At 35.1% G+C, this 22,712-nt stretch overlaps 2 protein-coding genes across 2 annotated transcripts; one reads left to right on the top strand and one right to left on the bottom strand.

Moving 5' to 3' along the window:
- The first annotated feature begins 1,027 nt into the window (after nucleotides 1–1,027).
- Nucleotides 1,028–6,057, top strand: arl2bp (ADP-ribosylation factor-like 2 binding protein). The gene is made up of 7 exons (XM_030137288.1): nucleotides 1,028–1,132; nucleotides 1,405–1,486; nucleotides 1,874–1,935; nucleotides 2,489–2,595; nucleotides 2,784–2,869; nucleotides 3,364–3,460; nucleotides 5,205–6,057. The coding sequence occupies exons 1-7, from the start codon at nucleotides 1,114–1,116 to the stop codon at nucleotides 5,298–5,300; spliced, it is 549 nt and encodes a 182-aa protein (XP_029993148.1). The 5' UTR covers nucleotides 1,028–1,113; the 3' UTR covers nucleotides 5,301–6,057.
- A 1,696-nt stretch (nucleotides 6,058–7,753) lies between these two features.
- On the bottom strand, nucleotides 7,754–21,555 carry pllp (plasmolipin). The gene is made up of 4 exons (XM_030137287.1): nucleotides 20,968–21,555; nucleotides 12,019–12,192; nucleotides 9,819–9,935; nucleotides 7,754–8,398 (listed from the first exon to the last, which is right to left on the bottom strand). Exons 1-4 carry the CDS (start codon nucleotides 21,130–21,132, stop codon nucleotides 8,291–8,293), a joined length of 564 nt encoding a protein of 187 aa, XP_029993147.1. The 5' UTR covers nucleotides 21,133–21,555; the 3' UTR covers nucleotides 7,754–8,290.
- Nucleotides 21,556–22,712: the final 1,157 nt, after the last annotated feature.

The following is a 22,712-nucleotide window of genomic DNA, read 5'->3' as shown; positions in this document are numbered from 1 at the left end:
ACATTTCAGATATTCACATTTTTTGTTAAAGGTTAGACTGTAAATATAAATATTTTTGTGTAATTTTCCTTTTTTTACACTAAAACAAAGAGACAAATTTATAGTTCTCATTATTTATAGGTTATTATGATAATATTTTACTGGTCTGATCCACTTTAGACTGAAATGACCTAAAATTATTTTAACATCCTTGATTGTTAATATCTCCAGTGTAATTTTTGCATTTTACAAATTCATCTCAGGACCCAGATTGAACCCTTTGGCGGGCTGGATTTGGCCCCTGTGCCGCATATTTGACGCCTTTTTTTTATTTTTTTCATTTTTTATTTGAACAATTAACATTGAACAGTAAATATACATAATAGTATACAACAATAAGGGTAGAAAGTTCCATAATTCACAAAATCTTTTACATTATATAGAGAAATACATGTAAGACATTAGGAAAGAAAAAATAAATAAATAAATAAAAATAATAAAATAAAATAAATAAATAAAAATAAATAAACATATGTAATAAAAATAAAAAAAAAATGCTCGAGGAATAAATAGAAATTATACAAATTGAAAAAGATTATACATTTGACATATTTTTTTGTTTTGTTTTATTTGCTTTAGAATTTATACTGTCTCTCAAATTGTCTACGTAATTGGAAAAAAGGGCTTTGAAAACAGTGATGTTTGGACGTTGATGTGCAAATTTGGAGCAATGAATGTGAAATTTGGCAAAAATAATCAAAAGGTCTATAATATATCTTTTTTTCTGGAGTTATTTTATCAATGTGTGATAGGCCAAATAAAATGTGTTGAAAGTTCAGTTTACACAAAGAGTCAGTTTTTGTGTTTATAAAATTATTTAAATCAATCCAAAACATATGTGTGTAGGTGCAATCCCAAAATAAATGACATATTGTTTCCTCTGCGTTGCTGCAAAAAGAACATGTTTGACACCTTTGTTGTACAGCGTTGTGTCCAATCGTGTCACAAGTAGGAACCAACTATCCACCACTGTTTCTACCGGACGATTCTTCAAACGCACAAATGTTCGCCGTTTCCTTGGTAACGACATTACGTTCGCTAATTGCCGTCCACGTTTAAGACTAATTTAACAGTATGGACGTCCAGGAACGAAGTAAGGAAATCTTAATAGTTTTACTAGTAGATCCTAGACCCGTAGAAAAGCTCCAAGAGGCATTTAACAAATATTTACACTTCCGTATCATTAACAGTAGTTTAGCTAATGCTAGCTAGCATAAGGTTCTCGCTTACAATGCTAACTAACGCTAATAAAAAAATCATATGGGCAGTTTATCTGGCGCTTAGTTTTAGTTTTATTTTTAGGTTAGTTTATACTATACGTCACTAAAATTAATATTAGTGTTAATTTGTTTTACCTCCTTCCAGGTAACGCCTCTCCAGGTGTGTGGAATTGTGGAAGCAACATCGAAATGGTCGACTTGGACGAGGAAAACTTTGCTATTTCCAGGTGTATTTTCCTGCCATTTAGTTTCAAGTTTATTGGACTGAGTCGCAGATTTAGAATAGACGAGGCCAAGTCGAGGTGAAGTCTCAAGCTTTCATAATGCTTCTTTTCAATCAACCTAAACCTAAACAGCTGTGCTTTCAGGTCAGATATTAGGCCATTTTTTATATCATGTATCAGAATAAACACTGAAGATAGTCTGTATTAACACATGACAACAGTTATCTCTGCGAGTTTATATAATTGGCACATTAGCATATCACAGCAGCAGGTGCACCATTTGAAGTAGCAACTTCACTGTGGCTCTTAATTCAGCAGTTCATATCATGCACTATATTACTGTTTTTAGGGCCTTTTGTCATTTTTCTTCTTTTATTTTTCCTCCTCCAGCTCCTCGGCTGCTGAATCTGCTTTTGATGCTGTTATAGGCTGCATAGAGGACATAATCATGGGTATTTTTAATGCTTCATCGTACTTAATGAGCCATTTCCTCACAATGATACACAGCACTGTGAAAGAGGATTTCAGAGACTGAGTATTTGCAATCTGTAAAAACACAGTACTGATAAATCTGTGAAGACAAAGTATTCTGTGTGGCCGCTCACCAGGTGTGTGGTCAATTGGTGCTACATATCTAGATATATAGTGTATTTTTAGTTTTTTCAATAGTTTATTTATAATAATTTGAATTATACTGTACCTATGACGCTTACTTCCTCATGTGTCGTTATTTTTATCCTTTTATTTTGAACCTTTGTGCAAATTTTCCAATACATGTGTGATCAAATATAAAATTGTAAAAAAACAGTAAATGGAAAACACTTTCAGCTACACTTTTTGTGTTCAGAATTACCCCTTCTGTGTACATAAGAGGGCAGTATAACATTAAACTAATGAGCATTTTTGTTATGCAATAAGTAATATTGCACAGTCTTACTACCCAGTAAATGCATCAACGAGTGTTAATACAGTGTTACTTTACATGTCTGTCACTTTTTCTTTTAGAGGAGGAGTTCCAGCAGCTTCAGCAAAATTTCATGGAGAAATACTACTTAGAGTTTGACGACTCTGATGAAAACAAACTCGTCTATACATCCATCTTCAATGAATATGTAAGTTGCTTGGTAGCTCACTTAGCTTGTCTACATTCACAGTAAACTGCATTTGTTAGGAGTGTCAGAAATTTTTATGTCAGCAAGAGGGATGTGCCAATATTTGTCTATATATAGCTTTAGATGAAAAAATGTTTCTTAAATCAGCTTATTTGTTTAATCACACTCATTTTTATTCTGTTGTGGAGATCGACCTGTTGGAGAAACACCTGGAGCAGCAGCTGACAGAAAGGATCCCAGGCTTCAACATGAACACGTTTAATGATCTGGTCATGTAAGATATTACACCACAGAACATTTTATTCACTTCATTGCAGGCAGATTGAGTTCTCAGCTATTTAAGATGATTTGGCGACCCAGCATTACACTGAGAGTGTCCAGTCAGCAGCCTGTGTTGTGCCGAATTCTACTCCCTGCTGAAAACTGCTCCCCCTTCCTAAGTCAGCCATGAAGAGGACAATATTGCAGTTATGTTTTTTGCCTGTTTAGTATTAAAGAATGTACAAATTGTAAGGTATATAAAACGTTCAAAAGTTAAATCTTAGATACACAACACACAAAATATATAACAATAAAAACAAATACTGCTGAAAACTACATCACCCACGCCTGGGGATGCAGTTTTCGGCAGGGAGTAGAATTCAGCCTAACAGCCTTATCATCACCTGTTGCATGTAAGGGATTGTGTTTTGCAGCTGACCAGTAGGTGGCACACAAGTACACTGAAAATGAGACGAATAAGATACAGTATGTGTCTTCCCTCTGCAGACAACACAAAGAGGAGGTGCCAGGTGACATTTTTGACATGCTGCTGACCTTCACTGACTTCATGGCCTTTAAGGAGATGTTTGTGGCCTACAGAGCTGTAAGTTTTTTCTGGTAGCTGGAGAATATCCAGGCAAGAATAAGTGGTCCATATTAATTTAGGTTGGTGTTGAAATGGATCGGCCAGAGAAGGTAGAGTGATCAGATCCAAAGAAAACAAATGTAGGGCCAAGATATTGTATATGTGGGACAAAGTGGGACATGTTACAAATATTGATTAAAGTTTGATTGAATCTCTATTATAAATTTTGTTAATAGTGATTTAATACTGTGTTGGCCAGTGTGCAAAAATAGACAAAATAAACACTGAAACAACAAAATGGACAAATCTGCATTAAATCAACAGTGTATCCCTTCTGAAATCCCAAAAAGACTAACATTACTGGTGTTATTCCATGTTTTTTCAGGACTTTTTACCTTCCTTGCCAAGTTTAAAAGATTCCTTTGTAAAATCAATCAAAAAGAATCTTCGTAACAACACACAGAAATTAATGTTTTCTCTTGCAGAATTTCACAAAACAAAAATGTGGAATATAAGGGATAGTCATTGATATCTACAAAGAGTGTTTCACCTCTTCAGAGAACACTGTGTCAGACCCCGCCATGTTTCTGCAGTAGCTATAAATGGACTTTCTCCTCTTGTTTCTTCTGGTTCATAGTGAGTGATGTCCAGAGTTAAGATGGATCACATACTGTCACCTACTGCTGTCTGGGTGTGGCTGAGAGTCCATATCCCCTGAACTAAAAACTCTGGAATCGATAAAACACTAACTGTAATGAGGACCTTTACATACACTACAAACAAAAAGTTAATGATATTTCTTTTTTTTTTGTCTTTTTTTGGTCATTTTTTGGCATTTGTAAATAAAACTATGTCTGGTCATTAAAAAAATGTGTTTCAATTCACACACAAAAAAGTAAAAAGTGCTGTGCAAGAATCCCAACTGAAAAAAATTGCCCAAAACTCAAAATATCCTTAACTTTTTGTTTGTAGTGTATGTAACAGGCAATATAGCGCCTTAGCTGCTAAGGTGAGGACAGAGCAGTTCATCTTCACCACTAGATTTCACTAAATATTAAACATAAAACCTTTAAACCAGGGGTGTTTTCCAACTCATTTTAGCTCAGGGGCCACACACAGCCAATAAGGTAAGATAAGACTTTATTCATCCCAACATGGGGAAATTTCACAGTTAGCAGCAGCAAAAATATAACAAGCAAGTGCAGAGAAAAAGACGGGTAGAAAAAAATCCACAAACAAGTGAAAAAATGAAAATATAGAGAAAAATAAGAAATGTGGGATTCATATAAATAAAGAATTAGACTAAAAAATGTAATTAAATATAAATAAATAAATAGAAAATTAATATAATCTTAAATTTTGTTATGTTTAATATAACAAAAGCTCTTCATTCATTTTAATATCCTTGTTCAAAAATAACTAATAACTGAAGCTAAATGTAAGTGGAATAATAAGTATAATATTTACCTCGGATTTGATGTTCTGTCAAGTTATTTGTAGCTTCGTTAACTTTTGTTCAGTCCCCTACAGCCAGAGCAGTAGAAAAGAGTAAGTTCCTCCCAGAGCTCTAGTGTCGGCCATAACCACTGACAAAATAAACTACCTGCATCGATAACTCCAGACCTGTAAAGATGTTTCTGCAGGCTGATTTACTGTTACAGCGCTCAAACTTATATTGTAGCAGCATCTCTCTCTTGTAAGTCGCCAGTGCTTGTTGTAGAGTTCGTTCAGTACTGACTGCATGAAATGTGTGTGTTTCTAGGAGAAGGAAGGCAGAGGTTTAGACTGGAGCGAAGGGCTGGTGGTCACATCTCTGGTCACGTCAGGCTGCAAAGACACCTCCGGTGAATCCAAGTGACAGTCAGACTCAGCGAAATCAGACGCTTTAGTTGCCTCTTTCTGTGTAAATTGTATGTCCGCAGGCCTTCAGAAAGTTAATGTGTGAGATTTTTTTTCAATGAGACAGCGGATTTCTGCATACACACCCCACGCTGCATTCAGTCTGTGCAAATGGCTCATAAAGATAAATTTATATGCATTAACTTGCGGTTTAAGTGGAAGGTTGTATGGTTTAAGAGCTTATTTATTGCTAAATTGTCAGGGTTAAAGGTTTTGCCTTCCTTTGACTCCCCAACCATCCCATTGGGCAAAGTGAATTCTTTACATCATAAAAAGAAGTTGATTTTTTAAACTATTGTCACACTCTTTGACTCAGATGTATTGGAATGTGTTTCTAGACGTTGCTCGGTTGGGGAAATGGAGGTCAAAACTTTGGTGCTGGTCATCCAACTGGCTTTTTCTATGACAGGTAACACTAGCCCTTCAGTATACAGTATGCAAAACATTATAATAAATGAATGTTCGAATCACTCTCTTCAGAAGGAAAAGAGAATAATTTCTGTATTTGTAAGACATGGCATCTTCAGTTGTAAATTATTTGTTCAAGTGGGTTGAGTGAATTTTGTGCCTGTGAAAGTGATTTTTAATGTACTATGTGAGTGTTTTCTACTTGTCATAACTCAGCCGCTGTATTGTAAAGGTATGTTTGTGTCACCGGTGAAAATTGTTGATGTCAAATTTGTTATTAAATATAGATTTTCAAAGAAACAGCAAAAGCCTCTCATTGAAATCACCAAGTGCTTTATTTGAAGTGTGTGGCTGATCCTCACTCGCCATGAGATTTCACTAAAACTAAAATTGTCTGTAACACATTTTATAAAGGCCCGTACACTGAACAGTTTTGTATAAATCACAAAAAGATACTACATATTTATTCCCCACAGCTCTGTGACATACCAGAACAATCATTGTAGGAGTCATTAAAAAAAGAGAATAGATATAGAAAACTACATAATGGAGGTTTCCTTTAACAACCTTATATATTTACATTTTTTTATTTATTATCAGTGCTTTTGTTTTTTTTGTTTTTGAGAATTACTGTGTGCATTTTGTCAAACTAATTTCCGTGGATGCTCAGAGTTAAATCTGTCAGTGCAGTAGTAACCAAATAACACTCTGTAAACAGTCAAAATGAACAAATTCCTTGTAATTGTGTTTGTATTTTACACTTTGTAGGAGTTCACATGGGGGCTGTTGTAAGGACTTCTAGATTTAAAAAACAAAAGGCTTATAGTCATATAGGCTATTGTTACAGCATTTGGTCCCAGTGTTTGGTTTCCACTGCTGATTTTAGCCCATTGGTGTTACATTTAAAAAAAAAAAAATCTTTACTTCACATGTGAGAAAAACCTAACTGAACAGCTGACTTATAGAACAATGCTTTTAATATTAATCTGTTGTTTGATGATGTGTTCATACGATGAAAGTGACAACCACCAAGAATCTACACAGATTATTCATAAATATTAAAATATACTGTATATAAAAAACATTATTTTCTTAACAGAACCATTGAGCCTGTAAATATTTAAAGGTTCAATATGGAAGATTTTCACATGCTGCTGTACTTTTATTATGTTTGGACAGAAGAGCAGAACTGGGGAAGTGTGACAGCTGAGAGGTGAATTAATGCTCAACACTAGCTTAACGACATGATGAAATGGAGAACTTTTTCAAACGTTAGCGTCATAAAATAATTTGTTGACTGTGTTATAGTACATTCTTTATCACAGCTGTAATATGCATATTTGCTAAATACGCTCTTGAGTGAATATTTGGCTTGAGCAAAGCAGAGGCTAGTGTGTTCATCTCACTCCTACAAGTGCATTGCAATCATTCGTCTGTCCATCTGAATATGCTGAAGAGCGTATACAGCAAATACGTTCAACAAGACCCGGGCTCTTTCGAGCATATTTGCTGAATACGCTCTATAGACATTCAGCTAGACTTCAAGACAGCGAGTGGAAATGATTGAGCCTGATTTGAATACATTTCCAGGAACTTTCCAGGAGGTGGAAACGCAAAGCACACAGATTGCCAGGTATTCTATTACCCAGGTAAATACAGTCGTGGAAAAAAATTAGTAGCCCACCCTTGTTTTCTTCAATTTCTTGTTCATTTTAATGCCCGGTTCAACTAAAGGTACATTTGTTTGGACAAATATAATGATAACAACAAAAATAGCTCATAAGAGTTTAATTTCAGAGCTGATATCTATCCATTTTCCATGTTTTCTTGACAATAACCAAAATAACTTCAGTTCTTACATCAATATCTATGGCATTGTACTGCCAAAAACAGTGCTTTTAGGCATTCCATGTTTTCTTTTCTGTCTGTTTTAGTCACATGATACACACAGGAGTTAGTACTTGATTGCATAACTATTGTTTTTGATGACTTTTGATGGTCTAATAATTTTTTCCGTGACTGTAAGTTCCTGGTGATAAAAGTTCCTGGGAATGTTGGTGGAAAAGGGGCTGCTATACTGACCCATCGATGATTCTGAATCAATTAATCTATGATCTGCAGGATTTTATATCACAATTAGGGTTGTTTTGATTTGCTTGGAAACATGACAAAGGCGATATTAGAACTAGTTTATGACCAGAACCTGGGGTCCTTGTTTACCTGCAGTGGTGACAACAACAACTGAAGAGACTCAAACTGTTAGCATCTGCCGAAAAGTGGCAATAATAATCGAGTTGGCTAATATCATAAACAGCCGACTTCAACACAAATGTCACATGCACACAGATCTTCCATACTGAACCTGTAGTAAAAAGTATCAACATGTGGTTCTTAATTTATTTGTTAAGAGTCCAGTTAGAAGATCTGGTCAGAATTAAAGCCAGATAGCAAAGGCTGGTTGGTTTCTTCAAGTCCAGGGTGGGTTAATTTAATAACAAAATGAAGCACAAACTTGGGGGTTTCTTTTTCCAGGTTTGAGTCCTATGTAGGTACTGTGTTAGTAGCGGCGTTTCCTCCATCTCCTCTCCAGTCCAAATACGAGAAGAAAGCACTAGCAGAGTACGCCACAGTCACCACGGCTCCAAAGAACTGATCAGAGAGACAAATAGAGATTGGTTAAGGTAAATAGAACACAGAGATTTATGAAGTAGACAGTTTTATATCGTCATATCTACACAGGTTGAAGGTATGACACTACTTTGATAATGCACTAATGAGCCATTATATCCGGTAAAAGCTTCTAGGTTGTAAAAGGCAGTAAAACATAACTGATAAGTCTTTGTGAGAGGAGCAGGGGGCATGTTAATGAGGGTGTAAGTCCTTGTGTTTTAGGTCTCTGTGGGTTTCGGTCATGTGCTACTGTAGCTCTAGACCACAGGAGTCAAACATGCGACCCGGGGGCCAAATCCAGCCCGCCAAAGGATCCAATCTGGCCTCTAGGATGAATTTGTGAAATACAAAAATTACACTGAAGATATGAACAGTTGAGGATGTCAAAATCATTTTAATTCAGATTCCACATACAGACCAATTAGATCTCAAGTGGGTCAGAACCAGTAAACTACTTTCATATTAAACCTACAAATAATGAAAACAGAAAATTTTATCTTTGTTTTAGTGTAAAAAAGTAAAATTACATGAAAATGTTTATATTAAAAAAACTGTTATTTTACAAAAAAGGTGAAAAACCTGAAATGTCTTAAGATAAGTACATGCAATTTTATCAATATTCTGCCTGTTATTGAATGTTTCTCGCATTTGTAATTGTAATGTAAGTTGTAATGCACACGTGTAAATGATAAACTGATAATGTGAGGCAGAATATTGTTAAAATTACAGTTGTTTTTCTCAAGATGTTTCCAGTTGTTTATGTTATTCAGATTTTTGTAGATGTTAACATTATCATAATTTAATTTTGTTTTTTTTCACTGTTATTATTTTACTGGTCCAGCCCACTGGAGACCATATTGGGCTGAATGTGGAACTGAAAGAAAATGAGTTTGACACCTCTGCTCTAAAACATAGAGAAAAGTTTGGAGTTGACATAATTTATACATTATTATGTTATTATTTTACTGGTTTGGCCCACCGCAGCTCAAATTTAGTTGAATCTGGCCCTTGAACTAAAATGAGTGTGACACCCCTGCTCTAGACCAACCTTTAACCTGTGGAAAAGTCTTCATCCGGTGATTATTGATTGAATTCTTGTTTAAGCAGCAGGGATGGAGCTATGCATCCAAAGAAACTGTTATCACACCCTTTGAGCCTCACCCTTCTCCACAGTCTGTCATTTATGTTCACATGTTCTGGGAGTGTATGTACCTGCCACAGCCTAATAAGTAAATATATGACACACAACCTCGTCAAACACTCACTGCCAAGGCCCAGTGACTAGTGTTTAAATGTTAGATGACTAGATGAATATGTATGTGTAAAAGGATGCGGTGACTGGCTGTGGATGAAAGTGTGTCTTTGTATGTAAGTGGTGTCGGGTGTGTCACTGTCGTACAGCTGCAGCTGCCATATGTCCGTAGAAATAGCTGTAATAGAAGGGGTGGACAGACACTGCGTTGGCCAGGAAGGCGGTCAGATAGAGAACTGCAGCCACACCATGGTACACCATCACCTAGAAAACAAAAAAAGATTACCTCCAACACTTAGATACACATCTGGAGAAACTCATCACATCATCTTCTGAAATGTTTACTATGTTAATTGCTACTTTTTCTTCTACTTTTATAAATCTTGTCTTCATTTTGGTATTTGACTGTATCCTACTGAATTGTGGCTTGAAATGTCTTCATTCTGCATTTCTAAATCTCATTTATTTATTTACTTTATTTTGTGCCATATTATATAGTCTGTGCCTTAATACTCTGTCTAATTTGATCGCTTCTCTTGTTTATTTATCGTTTACATAAAAACAGATTTAAACACTGGGATTCCCAGGAACAAAAAAAAAAAAAAAAATAGGACCAATGGCCCTGTAGCTTACCGGCCAAATTAAAAGCTGTAAATGTATCCAGATGCTATTTATTATCACCCAGTTCTGTGTATTTATTATATTACAGAAATAGCCCATGTTTTGGTCATATTCCAATCAGATCTGTAAAAAATTCAAATTCCAACTTGATATCATTGATATTTTTACTGATTTATTGGATCAATCCACTTCCTATCTCTTATAATGGGAACATTTTTCAAAGACGCACCAAATCCAGAATCAGATCCGGATCAAAATAATTTCAATACCTTGTGCTGACATCATCATAAAGAAGCTGTATACCAAGTTTGAAGTCAATCAGAACTGTAGTTTCAGAGAAAAAGACGATTGAAATGTTTTCCCCATAACAGCCCATGTTAAATTTTCCGTAAGTTCCCGGATCCAGAAGAAAATCTGATCAGCATGTGGCTGTTACGTTTTGGTCATCTCCCCATCAGGGCTGGACTGTAGAAATTTACACTTGATTTCATTTATATTTACTGAGTTATTGCATCGATCCACTTCCTATCTGTTATAATGGGGAAATTTTTCAAAGCCGGACCAAATCCAGAATCAGATCCAGATCCAAATAATTTCACTAACTTTTGTTGACATCATCATAAAGAAGCTGTATACCAAGTTTGAAGTCAATCGGAATTGTAGTTTCAGAGAAGAAGACGATTGAAAGTTTTGTAATGGACGACAGACGACGACAGACGCCGCATGATTACAATAGCTTACGGCCTATCGGCTGGTAAACTAAAAAAGAATAAATGAGCTGTATTCAAAACAGGCTGAGATTAAAAATAGAAGTTATGATATTCCCAAAAGTTTTTGAAGTGACACAGTGACTCGTAAGTCGTAAAATATCTAACTGCTATAATTGTTCTTCAATGTACCATATAGATGTGGAAAATAATGTAAAAAAAACCCCAACAAAAAACAAAACAAAGCAGTAACGTTTGGCTATAACTGTATATGTATATAGTTACCAAATAAATTAATTATTTTGGCCATCCAGCTGATATCATCAAGTCTATGGGTGTGTTGATGTCAGCATATCAGTTGCCTCTATATATGTGCCAAGTTTGAACTAAACTGAAACTAAATTGATGTTTTGTTTTTTTTTTATAGATGTGAAATTTCACCCATTATAAGTAAAGAGGAGAAACTAAAAAAAGATTTTAAAAATTCATAAAAAATTTGAACTTTGACCAATTTTCCCAAATTGTAATCATATATATTCTGGGTCACTGGCAATCTATAAACCCAATTTGGTATGAATTCAACCAATAGTTTTGCTGCTACAGTGTTAAACAAACAAACCGAACCAAAACAGTACCCCTTCCTGCCCTTTGGGTGGCGGGGTTATAATGAAGTTAAGAACAGACCTTATTTTTGAACATCAGAACAGTACTTGATCAATAAGTAGTAGAAGTAATTAATTACAGTTCCATACTGGTTTGAAGATATGGCATAAACATTATAGTTTAGTTTTGATGTTTTTTTTTTAAATTCTTTAACGCCACTCTCATCTTGTTATGTCTTTTATGTCTGAAGCTGCTACATTTCACACAGGTTTGCTGAGGTCAACATTATTGTGCACATCAACATTACACACATACATATACTTTACCCAACAGTGACCCAATAAAACAGCTATCGAGATCTATTTTCTGTCCTGACCATAAGTTGGGGAACGATAGATTCATTTAGTCTATCCTACCGTCATTGTCCAGGGGATGGTGGTCATATTTTGCTGAGCTCCAAACAGAATCAAGCAGAAGAGGACAATGGTGAGGATCCAAAAAGTGACAGCCACAAACATCACCCAGCCATAGGCAGGAAGGACAGTGTACGGGGCACTGGCGATCAGCGCCCAGTGGAGCAGCCCCAGAACCTACAAAGACAACAGAAAGAATAGTAAATTATATACACATATTGAACCCAAAGCATCCACAAAAAATGGAACTGGAAATAGAATAAGCATTTCAAAACTATAAAAAAAAAAAAATAAAAAAAAAAATAGCAAAACTGATCCAAAACAGCTAATTTATTCAGATCATTTTTCAAACTCTGTGGTTTTGTTGTCATTCAGCAGGCCTCATTAAAGTTGAAAAGGACCAAAATCTTATGTTACGTGAAGCAAAGTACAATGTGACAATGACAATGTGCAGAAGATTTTCTTGAAAATCTCAGACCATATAGGAAAAGTACATGTACTGTCATCATGTTAGCTAGTATTAGCATTAGCATTAGCTACACCATCATTGGGGCGAAATGTTTTGGCAATTTTTGTAATAACTCAGTCGATAACATAATCCAATATCATGCTGATTAATTCAGATACTCACATTGTACAGCCAGACATTATAGATGCAAAAATTAGAGGCTGGTTCTTTTTGACAACAGCTTTCAGTCCAGCATTGCTAAAGTATAATGCTAACCCTGCTGCTATACACTGATGCTACCATGCTAACACCTAACTTTCACTAGATATCAGTAAAAGTTCTTTGTCAAGCTGTAGTGCTTTTGAGAAGTTAAAAATACCAGAGAAGAACTTTTATCGATGTGTTGGACCATTAACTGGCTGAAATGGAGCAAAGAGTTCTTGCTAATGATTTGTCAGTACAGGTTAACATACCTACATTAGCAGATAGTTAGCTGCTAATAGCTAACAGCTAACAGTAGCTAAGTAATTTGGGCAGGACAACAGATTTTTTGTGATTGCTTTGTGTAATTGATAATGTACTGTTACTATTTTTTTAAATTTAATTTTTTGAGGTGTGTAAGACCCTACATTACAAAGTCAGAAGATTTATGAGTACACTGAAACCCATAAAATTGGAAAAAAAAAAAAATATTTTAACCTTCTGTCATGAATGATTGTGACAATGTGATTTATTCTTGATAGATAAGGTGTAACTGGGACTCAGTATGTAATCATAATACCTGGTCAAAGGTCATTACTGATGTGTAGTAAAAGGAATAAACAGAATAATGTGTCTGAAAACAAAATTATTCCAGCTTTATGGGTAACAGTGTATTTAGGTTCCCAGACACTTTAAACATTAATGTGTATCATTGAGACCCAAGTGATGATTAAAGAATTCTTTATCAAATGTAACCCTTTCCTGTATGAATTATGAGAACCTTAGTTGAGATTTTTTTCCAGAGTGTTTTTATTCGTCTTTAGGTGTGAAAAAAAAATAAAACAAAAATAACAATTGGATTGAAAATTTCTTATGAACCTATTTTTCATGGAGTTACAAAAATGTCCACTCAGCCGGACACCATGTGTTTAATTTTTGAGGCAAAGAAACATACAGTCTACTCTCGTTAAACCGCCCGCCGTTATACCGCCATTTCCGCTTATCGCCATCCGCCAGCCCAGTTCCATGCACAAACAACACTTATACCATTGATTTCCCGACCGTTATACCGCCAGCGTCGTGGCGCGGCACCTCCGAGGTGCGCCGCCGTGGCACCTCCGAGGTGCGGCTCCCAGTGTTGTCTTTTCCGTGGAAACCGGGTCGAAATGGCTCTTTGAGTGTTAAAGGTTGCCGATCCCTGCCTTACAACATAACAGAATCAAGATTTATTTAGAAACGCAATTAGAACGGGTTAACGGAGGCAGCATAGACATCATATAGTAAAGACATACACATTATGGACGCAACCCGTTGTAACGCCATTTTCGCTATACCGCCAATTTGGCCGTGAACGGAAGTTGGCGGTATAACGAGAGTAGACTGTATATTTAAAACCCATCATCAGAAAGTGATATAGTGTGTGAAAACTATGAGGCTAATCTGATGTTTTCTCACATTTTAACACACTCTAATACTAGTTATTACTCACTTCATGGAGATAATACACACAAAAAAACAACAACACCATTTTGAGTAAGAAAATTGTTAATTACAGTATAATAACAACTAGCAATTGATTTACACTAAAACACAGGTGTCAAACATGTGGCCCGGGGGCCAAAACCGGCCCTCCAAAGGTTCCAATCTGGCCCGCGGCATGAATTTACAAAGTGCAAAATGCAAAAAATTACCCTGAAGATGTTAACAGTCAAGGACATCAAACTCAAAAATAACATAATAACCTAGAAATAATGACTCCAAATGTTCTTTTTGGTTTAATGTATAAAAAAATACTATGACATCATGCCTGTAAATAATGGCAGCACCCATTTTTTCTCTTTGATTTACTGCAAAGAACATTAAACTCTGATATCCTTTAATAATAAAACGTCAATAACCTGAACAAATATGAACAACCTGGAATGTCTAAAGAAAAATAAGTGCAATTTTAACAATATTCTGCCTGTTTTGTGTCTTGGTAGATCTGATCTGTGATGCACACTGTATGAATCATAAATTGAGGCAGAATATTGATACAATTGTACTTGTTTTTCTTCAGAAATTTCACTTTTTTCCAGTTATTCAAATTTTTTATTTATTTATTTATTTTTTTGTTTTGGATAGAAATAGTTTCATCATCTAATGTTATTTTTTTGCACAAAAAAAATTGGAGTTGTCATTATTTATAGGCTATTCTGCTATTATTTGACTGGTCCGGCCCTCTGGAGATCAAATTGGGCTGAATGTGGCCCCTGAAAGAAAATGAGTTTGACACCCCTGCACTAAAACATGTCACTGCAGATCAGGTTTATCAAGAACAGAAAAGTTACAGTAATGGTATGAATTGCAGTGTATGGGGTGATGCATAAGCGTGTGTTGGCTGACATGCAACTAAAACAACAAAACCCATGAATATACAAGAGAACAGCTGTAGAATAGCTGTCTACTGTAGTGACCAGTATGCATGAAAGGGTTAAATGTCTAATAAATCCTAATACAATATTCCCTTGTTCATAATCATCATTAAAAGTCCCCTTTGACGACTATTTTTATAGCCACCGCCATTCCGATAAAATCACCTGTCTGTTTAAAATACCCACAAGGCATCTGTCTTTGGCTCTGTCACTTTGCTTTTGTCTCATGAGAACAGACATAAAACGTCAGTCTATTATGTATGCGGAGATCACATTTCACTTTTTACACACCTAACACACCTAATACACACATAACAGTGCACTGTTGACCCTCACAAACTGGACAAACAGAGGAGTTTACAGTCAAATACCACAATGATACACAATATTTTGATGAAACTATATCCTTTATATGTCAATGCCATTACACTGCCAGAGTCTTGGGTTCTTCGGGGAAATTATAAAAAAAAAAAAAAAAAAAAAAAATCAGAACAACCTGGATTGCCTCATAACTCAGGGTTCTCATATAATAACATTTTACAGTACTAAGATAAAGGTAAATGTGCCTTATGAGAAGTATTTTCAAGTATTACAATACATTGAAGCATCAGTGTCAAATCAGCTGTGTTCTACAGTGCAGTTCACCCAGGGCATATTGTTTATTAATAATGTATAAAGAAGTTTGAAACAGGAGACCAGCTCTTCTCTGAATTAAACACTAGCTGCAGAATATTGTAACACAGAAAATAGGATGATTAAAATAACTTTTCACGCAGGTCCTAACGGCACATGTGAGGGAGGAAATGGAAATACTGTTGCACACTTGACGCCGGCTTAGTCTGATTCATGTAACATAAGATAACATTTGGTGATATGGTTTACTGATTTTCATATTCATATGTTCTAGGAAAACTCTCAGTCAACATACCCAGAGCGGACATGATAAAAATGCACACACATATGAACCTGTTACCAGGAAAATATCTTAAAATCCGAATACCAAAGAACCTGCATCAAACCAGCTTCCACTTGAACAAGTTAAATTGAGAGTTTTATTCTCATGACAAAGCAAATCTTAATCTGTTTATTGCTTATAAAACTTAACCACAGTTAAAGTTTGTTGTGAATAAACAAAATGGCCTTATAATGACACTACGTTGGAGGTTGAAAATCCATGTCTATCCTGGCTACATATAAATTCAATATATTTAGTATTTTCAGGGGAAAATTGAAAGAAATCAGCCAGGGCCTTTGTCTGCATGGGGCTGGTTTATCCTCTGAGATTGTTTTCAAAAGTCCCCATGAAAAATAAAGAAAAAAAATATGAATATAGTAATAGTGATATGAATACAGTCATGGAAAAAATGATTAGACCACCCTTGTTTTCTTCAATTTCTTGTTCATTTTAATGAGTGGTACTAAGTATCGGAAATCTGTGGTATCAAACATCACTATTATATATTCAAAAGCATTTGATTACATCCTTATCCTCCATTCATATACACTCGCGGAAAAAAATTATTAGACCACCCTTGTTTTCTTCAATTTCTTGTTCATTTTAATGCCTGGTAAAACTAAAGGTACATTTGTTTGGACAAATATAATGATAACAACAAAAATAGCTCATAAGAGTTTAATTTCAGAGCTGATATCTATCCATTTTCCATGGTTTCCTTGATAATAACCAAAATCACTTCAGTTCTTGCATCAATATCTATGGCATTGTACTGACAAAAACAGTGCTTTTAGGCATTCCATGTTTTCTTTTCTGTCTGTTTTAGTCACATGATACACACAGGAGTTAGTACTTGATTGCATAATCATTATTTTTCATGACTTTTGATGGTTTGATATTTTTTTCCCGTGACTGTATATTGTATGGATAAAATAATGACGTGCTGAAGCTAATAAGGAAAAACAAAACTACTACTACTACTACTACAAAAAAAAACTTATGTTTAGTGTAACTGAAGTAACTATCTTCACATGCAAAGAGTAGAATATTCTCATTTCCCAAAAATTCTTCAAAAATGGTCGCGTCAAATCCCATAAATAACACATGAATATATGTTTCTAAGGAAAAATTCTGACATAAATGCTTGACCCGATGTACACTGAAATAACAATGTGTTTTATGTAAACAATAATAAACCGCAAACCCCCAACAACATGGAAAACGCAGCATCCAGGGCTGTAAAAGTCCAATCACAGTCCATTAAGTGACAAAGTCAGGGAAATTATCCACCCACTGAGGCAATGTGGACTAATAGCATGAAAATATAAAAAACTTGAGACAAAAACCATGTTAAATACATAATAAGACAAAAAAAATTAATAGGACAAATATGACACAAAAGATGTTGAAAACAATGTAAAAAAAAAAGGTGAAAACTAAATAAAATACTTTACAAGATGCATACAATAGAACAGAAGTAACAGAGCGAAATTATGCAAAAGAGGTCATAAGATTTAAATCACATGAAAACATAAGATGAAAACAACTAAAAAAATCATAAGAATAAAATGGTGTAAAGAAACAAATGATGAAAATAATGAATGAAAATGACAAAGATGAACTGAAGACAGACTGGATGGTGAAGAAAAGAAAAGTCGTAATGTTTCTGACCCTGAACACTGATTAAATCATCTATATTATAAAAGGGAAGTGGACCCTGTGTGTGTGTCTTGGGTATCACACAAAATCCATACAGAGCTGACTGCTGTAGTTTGGCATACTTTTGTATTTTTGGTCAAGAAAGACTAGTGAAAACGGCAAGTGGATACGACCAATATTTTGGGAGATATTTGTAATTTTGGAATACAATAGCCTTACAATCAAGTTGCTATGCCCAGAATCATAAATCAATATTGAAGTAGGTTACCTAGCAACAGATAAACAATAGGGCCACATTGCCATGGTGTCAAATTTTATGCACAGAAACAGACATGCCAGCTGAGAGGTTATTCAACTGAAAATGCCAGTGGAATTTACCAAGAAATTAAAGGAATGAACTGGATCAGAGGATCTAGAACCCGTGGTAGTGCTAGTGTTCATTATTTTCTATATATCTGTTTATGCTGCTTTTAAAGGGTCTTCACATTGCATTTGTATATTAGGTTTCATTCTGTTTTCATCTTGCATCTCTATTAGAAATGCTTTATCTTTTACTTTTACACTTGTCAGAGCCAGTGCTTTTTCACTTTAACTTGACAAAACATGTTGAATGAGTTGAATCAGAGCATGTGTATTTCTGTTTACCCGTACACATACCCTACCCTACCAGAAACACCACTTGTTGACTGTGATTTCTGTGTATTTTCTTGAATATCACTGCTTGAATTAGAAAATACTCAAGTGCAACTGAAATACCATGTATGAGCTGCTTAAACATTTCAGCAGTTAAAGTTGAAGATTAAGATTTGCTCAGGAAGTGCGTGGTCAGCTGCCACTCCTCACTTCAGAGCGGTTAACCCTTTAAACCAGAGATGTCAAACTCATTTTAGTTCAGGGGCCACATACAGCCTATTTTTATATAAAGTGGGCTGGAGCAGTAAAATAATATAAATAATAGGATAAGAACTTATAAATAATGTCAACTCCAAAGTTTTCTCTTTGTTTTTGAGTGAAAAAAAAGTAAAATTCCGTAATGGAAATGTTTACATCTATGAACCGTACTTGAACATAACACGAACAAATATGAACAACCTGAAAATTCTTCAGAAAAAAGTGCAATGTTAACAATATTACACCTTAGTTTATCATTTATAACTGTGCATCACGACTTACAGATTTAGTAACAGGCAGAATATTGTTAAAATTCCACATAACTCTCTTAAAACATTTCAAATTGTTCATATTTGTTCAGGTTACTCACATTTATGTAAAAGGCTAGTCTGTAAATGTAAACATTTTTGTGTTCACTAAAGCAAATAGGAAAATTTGTAGTTTTCATTATATATAGGTTGTTATGATTGTATTTTACTCATCTGATCCACTTTAGATTAAACAGACCTAAAAGGATTTTAACATCCTTGATTATTAATATCTTCGGTGTAATTTTTGCATTTCACAAATTCATCCCACGGGCCAGACTGGACTCTTTGGTGGGCCGATTTGGCCCCTGGGCCGCATGTTTGACACCTGTGCTTTAAACCCTAAGCCTAAAATGGTCTGCCTGGACTTTTTTTTTCTCATTTTGACTGTAAAAAGATTAGAAAATATGCTTTGAGTGAGTAAATTTTTTTCCAAATCCTTCAGAATCTAGCAATCATTTACAATTTACTACATGTTATAATACTATTAAAACTGCTTCTTCTCCAGCTTCTTGTGCAGGAGTGAGTGAAATAACCATAATGACCCAATAAAGCCTATAAAGCGCAACATCTCAGGTTTCAGAAGCTGTTGGAATTTTTCCAATTGCACAAACAGTGAAGGAGTTACAACCATCCAAGCTGCATATGCTTAAGGTGTGTCAGCGATGACACGTCAGGTTTTAAAGTGTTAATAAACACAAAAAAATGTACAAACGCAATACCAAAAGGTTCATAAAACACATCATCTTTCGGTGTAGTTTTGATAAAAACTACTATTGCTACTACAGAAAATCCAATAAAGTTTTCAAATCATAAAAAACAAGAAACGAGAGGAATGTTTAACAGTCATATATGGCGTTGCAACTGTTCTATTGGACACAGTGTGATAATAATGGACTAGCGTGAGGGGGGAGACAGGAGGGGATGAGGCCTCCAGGGGACAAAGATCTCCTGCCCTTAGTCAGTCATTCAGTCAGTCACATGTCAACTATGTCGACAAAGTCTAGTGCAAATACACGACTGAAGAAGGAAATGAGAAGAGACCATAAGCCTATTAGAACCAAATATCAGAGCAAACATTCTAGTGTAAACTCAACAGGTGTCAGCTTCCCTTCTGAGAGGGATCCAACAATTACATTTCATCTCACAAATATATACACTAATCCTTATCAGGTCCATTTACTGGCTCCGTTTCATTGCCTGAGCTGACAAAAGATGGTGCAAGTTGCGGCTTTTCACAGCCATGCTTTGTGTTGATAGTCATTTTGTGACCTTTATGGTGTGCAATTCTAAGCCTGTTGACACATTAAAAAAATTCCTGTGGCACTTTAATGTGCTGATCCGATGCCAACAGCAGTTTGTCTTTAACTCTTCCTCAATTATGAAACAGCAGGAGCTGAATTGAGAAAAACTGTCAACTATTAATAGTGCAGATTGTCTATCAAAAAACTATTAGAAAATTTAGTTCAGTGTAACCAAACTGTCTTATATTACCTTGTATTGATGTACAGAATACATAGAGCCCATAAAGGTGATATATATTTTTTAATCTTGTCTGTATAAAAGCAAAAACCTCTTCACATTACTTATTACTATTACCCTTTGGGAATTTAGGATCTATTGAATAATGTGTTTTCAGACTACACAAAAATGCCAAGTTTAAGAAAGTTGTACGTATATCAGGCAACAATAACAATTAAGTAAGAAAAGCTAAGTATTCTTAATTTTAGAAGATAAGGAAAAAAATCTCACTTCTTTTCAGGGATATTACGCATGTTTTAGCTTATTACTGGTAAAACCTAGGTTATTATTAGGTGGAATATTTGTTTTTATGACAAAGACATAATTATATTTGTAACATACAACATGTCTGATTAGATTATTTCTTTTTTGTAAAGAAAAATGTGACTAATTTCTCAGAAGCATGGTTCTTTTTTTTTTTTTTTTTTTTTTTTTTTTTTTTTTACTTTCTTCACATTTCCAAGCATATTTCCACTAAAAGCCTTAAAAACAATAGAACAGAAACAGAAAAAGTTGAAGACACTGAGTGGATGTGTGTTAACTGATGCCACTCACTATTTCAACCACCATGAGGATGGCCGGGATGCTTCGGATGAAGGATATGTCCATCCTAACGGTGACAGTAGAGGCCAGCCCTCTCAGACTGTTGCCCCCCTGCTGAGAGTTCTGGGAGTTGGGGGAGCTGGTTTCCGTGGTAACCTTGGACGGGAAGTCTGCCATGATCACACAGCTTATCTGATCCAAGCTGAAAAAATAGTCACACCTGGAACAAAAAACCCTTAAGGATGTGATTCAGTGTCAGTAAATGTCTATTAAGGATGTTTTCTCCGGTGTCTTTTGCTTCTGTGTTGGGATTCAGTAACCATGGACAACATCCACAGGTGGCAACAACAAATCTTCAAATGAAACTTTAATAACGTCCAAAGCTGGAATGTAAAAAGTGCTGAGAGTCACACAGAAAAACAGTCCACAGAGACAAAAAGAATCCGTCAGAGTAAAGCCAGCTTCAGCCCTTCCACCTGCACTGACAGATGCACAGTGGGAGTCGATCCACACCTTCTACACCCTCTCACCTCCTCCTTATCTCTCTCTTCTACCATCTCTGTCTCCACTGGCTCCTCCCATACGACTCCCTCTGGGGCCTCTCACCTGAGCGACTGGTAATACATTAACGTGTTTATAAATGGGAGGAGGGAGTGATGGAGGAAAAACAAGCAGAGTCGACTCAGTGGAGCCTCCTGTGTGTGGATGCTCAAACAGTAATGGTTGAACCCTGGTAGATATAACAGGAAACAAAACCCCATCAAAACACAAGGCAACAGGACTAGACTGAGTGTGGAATTAACCCTTTCATGCACGAATTATGAGAACCTTAATCAAAAATTTTTTCCAGAGTGTTTTTATTCCTCTTTAGGCATGAAAAAACACAATGCGATTGAAAATTTTCTTCTGAAAAAAAAAAAAAAAAAAAAAAAAAATAACATAACATAAAATAAAAACAATTAACTTTTTTTTTTTAAATACATAAAAAAATAATAATGAAAAAAATTCTTATGAACCTATTTTTCATGAAGTTGCAAAAATGTCCACTCAGGTGGACACCACACGTTTAATTTTTGACGCATAGAAACATGTATTTACTGATAAATTGTGTGAAAACTATAGGGAGGGCTTGTGATTCTGGGGGTTTATGCTCAGGTGAGATCTACATAATGTTACTAATTCATATCAGAAAAGATATGTAGTGTCTTAAAACTTTAATAAAGATATGTGTAAAAAAAAAAACAAAACAAAACAAAACAATGAAAAGAACGACAAAATCCATGAATATACAAGAGAACAGCTGTGGAATAGCTGTCCACTGTAGTGACCAGTATGCATGAAAGGGTTAAGAGTTGTTTTTTTTTTTTTTTTTTTTTTTTTTCTTACCATATTTTACATAATAGTAGCATTGTGTTTCTTTTCTTTTTTTTTTTTTTTTTTTTTTACCTTTTTATGCCATACTTGTTTTGGATAAGGTGCCGTTAAGAGTTGTTTTTTTTTTTTTTTTTTTTTTTTTTTTCTTACCATATTTTACATAATAGTAGCATTGTGTTTCTTTTCTTTTTTTTTTTTTTTTTTTTTTACCTTTTTATGCCATACTTGTTTTGGATAAGGTGCCGTTTTTGCAAGACGGTTTGTTGACATGTTAGAAACCTGCCTTATGGATATTTACTCATGTCATGTTAGTTTTGTAATCTCTGAGACTTCCGCCTACAAATATGTGTCTATGAGCCCAAATATTCTATCTGTTTGTTGTT

The sequence above is a fragment of the Sphaeramia orbicularis genome, chromosome 6 (assembly GCF_902148855.1).
Source record: "Sphaeramia orbicularis chromosome 6, fSphaOr1.1, whole genome shotgun sequence".
NCBI classification, from domain to species: domain Eukaryota; kingdom Metazoa; phylum Chordata; class Actinopteri; order Kurtiformes; family Apogonidae; genus Sphaeramia; species Sphaeramia orbicularis.
This window is presented reverse-complemented; position numbering and strand designations above follow the sequence as displayed.

What these genes read in the sequence shown, in the direction of transcription:
- arl2bp (XM_030137288.1), top strand. An exon ending in CATAGAGGACATAATCATGG is followed by an intron (nt 1,936 to 2,488) that starts GTATTTTTAATG and finishes TTTTTCTTTTAG; the next exon opens with AGGAGGAGTTCCAGCAGCTT. An exon ending in TGTTTGTGGCCTACAGAGCT is followed by an intron (nt 3,461 to 5,204) that starts GTAAGTTTTTTC and finishes GTGTGTTTCTAG; the next exon opens with GAGAAGGAAGGCAGAGGTTT.
- pllp (XM_030137287.1), bottom strand. Translation starts at nt 21,132, where the DNA reads ATGGCAGACTTCCCGTCCAAGGTTACCACGGAAACCAGCTCCCCCAAC. An exon ending in CCATCCCCTGGACAATGACG is followed by an intron (nt 9,936 to 12,018) that starts GTAGGATAGACT and finishes TTTGTTTTCTAG; the next exon opens with GTGATGGTGTACCATGGTGT. An exon ending in GACATATGGCAGCTGCAGCT is followed by an intron (nt 8,399 to 9,818) that starts GTACGACAGTGA and finishes CTCTCTGATCAG; the next exon opens with TTCTTTGGAGCCGTGGTGAC.